The sequence below is a fragment of the Anopheles darlingi genome, chromosome 2 (genome assembly GCF_943734745.1).
Source record: "Anopheles darlingi chromosome 2, idAnoDarlMG_H_01, whole genome shotgun sequence".
NCBI lineage: Eukaryota > Metazoa > Arthropoda > Insecta > Diptera > Culicidae > Anopheles > Anopheles darlingi.
The window spans coordinates 92,809,402-92,814,401 of NC_064874.1; the positions used below are offsets into that span (position 1 = coordinate 92,809,402).

The following is a 5,000-nucleotide window of genomic DNA, read 5'->3' on the forward strand; positions in this document are numbered from 1 at the left end:
AATTTTGGTACTTTAACGGTAAAAACGAAGCGAAACGAAGCGAAACGTTGTTTTATAAAAGAGAGGCTTGATTAAGAATCGCCAAGAAGCCGTTTCTGGGGCGCTCTATTCAATTCATCAAAAACAAGCGAGTTCAGCTTGGCTCGCACTAAAGCGTTCGCCTCTTGGACGATCAAAGCTTTCCAGTCCAAGAGCAGCGTTTTATGCTCGATGTACTCTTCGACCGCTTGATCAAAATCCCTGGTTTCGCCAATAAACTTATCCACCGATGGCCCATCCGCTAGATAACGTTTCTGCTCCTCGGTCAGCAAGGTTTGATCCACGCTGCAGACTTTAGATTGCATCTGCCGCAGTTGCTGGTACTTTGAACGCAGCAGATCGTTCCACTCCTTTATCTCCGCTCGCAGCTGCTTTTCGTATCTGTAAGCAAGATTAGTTAATATTTCTTCGTCAAAGAAAGACCTCGTTCCGCGGCGTACTTTGCGCGTTCGCTGGAGCCCGAAGAGGAATCCGATCCTGAAGAACAACAAATCGATGAAACACGCGTTGGTTTGGACCGTTTTCTTGCACGTACCTTGGTTTCCGGAAAAGAGGCTAGAACGGCGGCGAACGGACGGGATGTGTTCCATTTTTTGGAGTCGAAAACCCTCGAGAAATCCTCAAAAAGTGCTAAAAATTCAGCGCAACAAAAAGCGTTGTTTTCGAAATTCGCTCTAAAATTTTTGGCGTTCCGCCCGTTCGCTCTGATAAGGCCGTGTTGAAGCTGGACTTCAGTTTGAAGCGAGCTTGCGGCTCTAATTTTACTAAAATCTACTTTTTACTACTAAAATACTACTTATTTTGTGTTGTATTGGTTTAGTAGTAATTAGAAATGTTTTTTAATACTCGTAGACTCATTAGTAACTTAACAAGTAACTAGAAATAGAGGAAACTGTAGATCTTGCGAGATGCGGAAACGGAGAAAATAGAAACGATTTGAACGAAAATCATTTTATGTATCCTAAATCGTAATCATAAGAATGAAACTATCCGGCTAAAGGATTTGCATGTATCGTAACGCTATTGATTTTCTTCTCCACCAACGGGCGATACGTTTTGGGATTTACGGTCAATTTTTCCAGCTCATCCAAAGCCTCAAACCCGTCTATAACTCTGCAAATAGACAGGAAATACCCACGAAGGTTAATTTACCGCTTTCCTACCAATGCGGACACGGATCTACTCACTTTCCAAACAGAGTGTACTTAAGATCTAGCGCAGGCTGGGCAGCGTAAGTGAAAAAGAACTGGCTTCCGTTCGTGTTCGGTCCGCTGTTGGCCATCGAAACCATGCCGCGCTCGTTGTGTTTGATGCTCTCCTTGAATTCGTCCTCAAATTTTCTGCCCCATATCGACAGCCCGCCCTTGCCGGTTCCAGTAGGATCCCCAGTTTGGACGATGAATCCCTTGATGTTTCTGTGGAAAAGGCTTCCGTTGTAGTAATTGCTGGCACACAAAGCCAGGAAGTTTTCGCAGGTTTTGGGGCAATCGTCGCAGAACAGTTCGATCTTGATGTCTCCAACGTCCGTGTGTAAAGTCACGCTCTGTAAACCCGAAAAGGTACCTCATTTTAATGAGAAACATCGGTTTTAGAAGAAACTCCCGGCTTTACCATTTCTGTTATGAGTCTTTTATGGATCTTTTCGCGGTTTTCCAAGCGTCTCGCCCTTTCACTGCTTACTTTTCCAACGACGAAAGATGAGGTTGTTCGTATAGCGGACGAAAAATGCTGGAAATGTTAAAATTCTGCACTTTTTACAACCTTTTTTGCCTTTTTCCGCGCACGTTTGTTTACGTTTCAAACTTCATGAAAAAGAAGAAGAAGACACAATCCTGTAGGTTTAATTTTCTGCGGTTTAAAGTTGGATTTAGCGTTGAAGTTAGCTTGACTCTGAAATTTTTCACGTTTTTGTGAAATATTTCCTGCTCATACTTTGACTTTGAAACACCCGTTTTTCTTTGGTTTTTTCTTCGGGATTTTGATCTTTGTCGGCTGTGTGGATGTGATGACTTCCAGAATGATCCACTAGTTAGAACTTGTCTTTTCAGCACCTTCTTCACTCTTCGCAGGCTCGTCATTCTTTTCCCTGCATAATGTATTCGTAGTTCCGAAAGAATATACCTTTATTCGGCTCCTCAAGCAAGCAGGGAACCCTCGCTTACAATCCTACCAAAGACGACTGGCAGTCGGTGGTCTCGGACTTCATTATTCCCATCACGACCCGCACAAATCACGCCGATAACAGACTCCGTCGCCGTCTGGTGACTCTCGGGAACTTTCTCTGTGGCCCGGCAGCGTCGTCGAGGATATATGCATCGAGAGATCATAAAAAATCCACAGCTAAAGAATATGAACGGACTAGAGTGTAGTATGATGAATGGAGCGGGATTGAGAGGGAAAATAAAATACCAACAACGCCTAGTTGGCCTTGTTAACGGGGTAAAAAGTTGGCAAAGTTCCGCCACCAGCGAGGACGACAAAAGATGAGCGATGGGCACTGTGCACTTTCCGGCAATCTGGGAAGGTAAGCGGGAAGTGGATGGATGGGGATCAACGATCACGTCCACTACTACCCTTGCTATTCCTGCTACTGACTGCAGCAGGATCGGAGCATGATTTATGCTTGAGAAAATTTGCACAAAGTAGTAGGACATAGAAGGGTATGACAAAAAAATATGGGGAATAGCACCACGCTTCTCGCCTAGTATGGCCTCATATGACGACAGGTGAATAATGCACCGCGTGATGCATGCTCTCGGTCGGATTCCTCTCTATACCAGCGCTTACGTCCCGGTGTCCCGGCGTCCCGAGCCGACTCTGCCAGCGGGTGCACCCGCATGACTGAGTGATGGAGATTAAGATAGACCATCTGCCCTTCGGAACGGCACACATTTTTCATTGCTCCGAAAAATCGGCATCACCATTACAAGCTAGTGGCGGGAAGTGGAAACCATCACCGTCGACTTTGGCAAGTTAGAAAGTTCACCGAACGAGCACAATCTTCGCTAGAACACTCGCTAGGATGGGATACGCTAGCAGGCAGCAGCATTCCTGCATTCTCGTTCTATAGTCGAACGAGCAATAACATAGAATATTCATCCATTTTGTATCACGCCGGAACTCCCGGATCGTAAGGCAGCTTGAGAGCCAAAGGTCATACCTTATTCAAGTGCACTATTACACGCATAAATCCAAACATTTTAAACAGTTTTATCAGTTTGACTACACTTGTTGTAGCCATTACTCCTGCCGGCAAGCGAAACCCAGCACTACCACACGAGCCCTCCCGCTTGCGGTAGTCAGCCACCAGTTGCTCCTGTTCCTGCCAGCGGGAGAGCAGCGAAAACACAACAACACCATTTCCGGTCGGATGGCTAACAAATTGCAGTCTTCGCTTGCTCCGGCATCATGTGCCCAAGACAAAGACCCAAGGCGACGAAAGGGGCAAACAACTTTTGAACTGTTTTTGGTCCGCGTGCCACGTACTTCGTTCATTTATCAAATGAATAAACCACCGAAACCATCACCGCTACCTTCGCATCCGACGTTCTTTGTTTTAACTTCGTCAGAAGTACCAAGACACCGCGAGATGCATTGCAAACGGAAAATTAGAGACAGTATGGTTCAATGGATGCGGAAATTCAATAGTCAACATAATAACTTCCGTTAATAGTGATCGCTTCCGGGATGCAGTAAGGCACATAAAACGGCACTGGACACTAGCCGGAGGTTTCAATTTGCTGGCCTACCGGGAACAATTAAACGATAGGTGAGATGACGAGGATACGCCGAATAACCACAGAATTCAATGGGTTTCGATTTTGTCCCTAGCTTCTCGAACCAACCTCTCGATCGAATGGGTCATTCAATAGCTCACCCCGGAGCAAAAATGGTACCGTTTGGTGCAGTTGGAGCTAGTTTAATAGCGTCCATTCGTCGAACTGTACTTTGAAGTGCCAACTACAATAAAGGTGCACAGTTACAAGCGGTATCTATTACTCCCTGGCCCACTAGCCATTCAATTCCCGGTAACAGTATTTTGCACAACAACACCCTTTAGGGCTATTAACCACATCTAAGCAAGAGTTTTAATGGGGAAGATATCTTCCACCTAGAAAAGCGCATCGATAGTGGCATCTCCGCTTCACGTTATTGTTTCATTGAAGTAAATTTAAAGCTTTGTTGTAGTCTTTCGTATACAGAGTCCATCGGCGTTCCAGCAAAACTCTTATAATCAAATAGTGCGCATATTACAGGAGTAGTATTTTCGTTTGTTGAATTTGAAAAAAGGAACTAACAGAGCATAACCAAGGCACAACTAGGAGCAGCTGTATTTTCCAGCTTTTGGTCCTTATATGAATGTATGTACAATCTCCTCTTAACTCTTTGCCGTTTTCTGAGAATGGCAGCAATCGAACAACAGATGAGCTGAGTAGTGTTATAGCTCACACACCAATCGAACACGGAAATATTTGATCGATCTGCAACTATCGGAGCAGGACGGTGTATCCGGTCGCCGTGAAAGATTGCAAATGAGAGGTGGAATAATCTATTTTCCAATTAGTAGCCATACACGCGCGCTCGGTTCTAGCGGTCACCACGGTGGTCCGATCGCGAACAGTCGCTCACCATCTAACAAACACGCCTGAGAGGCTAATTAACCACACCGAGGTACTGACTGACTGAACCTACCGGTGCATAATGGAATATCCTTGCTTGCACACACCGTCGCTGTCGAAGCGAAAATGGGTTGGTTTTTGGTTGCACGTTCGTAGCCCCAGGGCACGCTGAATGGCTTCCAAAGAGATTGGTCACGGTATGGCAAGTCTTGTTTTTCGCCTAGAGCTTGCTTTGAATGTAAACCACTCATTAGTGTTAATACTGTAACGAACAGCTTTAACGAATTCTGCGCTTTTGGTTGTCGTAATAAAACAAACACCCAACACACAACAGCTGTTTAA

The 5,000-nt window shown here is 45.2% G+C and overlaps 2 protein-coding genes across 2 annotated transcripts; both read right to left on the reverse strand.

Annotated features, from left to right (window-relative positions):
- Positions 1-70: 70 nt before the first annotated feature.
- LOC125952227 (uncharacterized) lies at positions 71-707 on the reverse strand. The gene is made up of 3 exons (XM_049681579.1): positions 575-707; positions 480-516; positions 71-420 (listed from the first exon to the last, which is right to left on the reverse strand). The coding sequence occupies exons 1-3, from the start codon at positions 627-629 to the stop codon at positions 72-74; spliced, it is 441 nt and encodes a 146-aa protein (XP_049537536.1). The 5' UTR covers positions 630-707; the 3' UTR covers position 71.
- Positions 708-969: 262 nt separating this feature from the next.
- On the reverse strand, positions 970-1,829 carry LOC125951729 (peptidyl-prolyl cis-trans isomerase-like 3). Its single transcript, XM_049680731.1, has 3 exons — positions 1,651-1,829; positions 1,227-1,582; positions 970-1,152 (listed from the first exon to the last, which is right to left on the reverse strand). Exons 1-3 carry the CDS (start codon positions 1,651-1,653, stop codon positions 1,026-1,028), a joined length of 486 nt encoding a protein of 161 aa, XP_049536688.1. The 5' UTR covers positions 1,654-1,829; the 3' UTR covers positions 970-1,025.
- Positions 1,830-5,000: the final 3,171 nt, after the last annotated feature.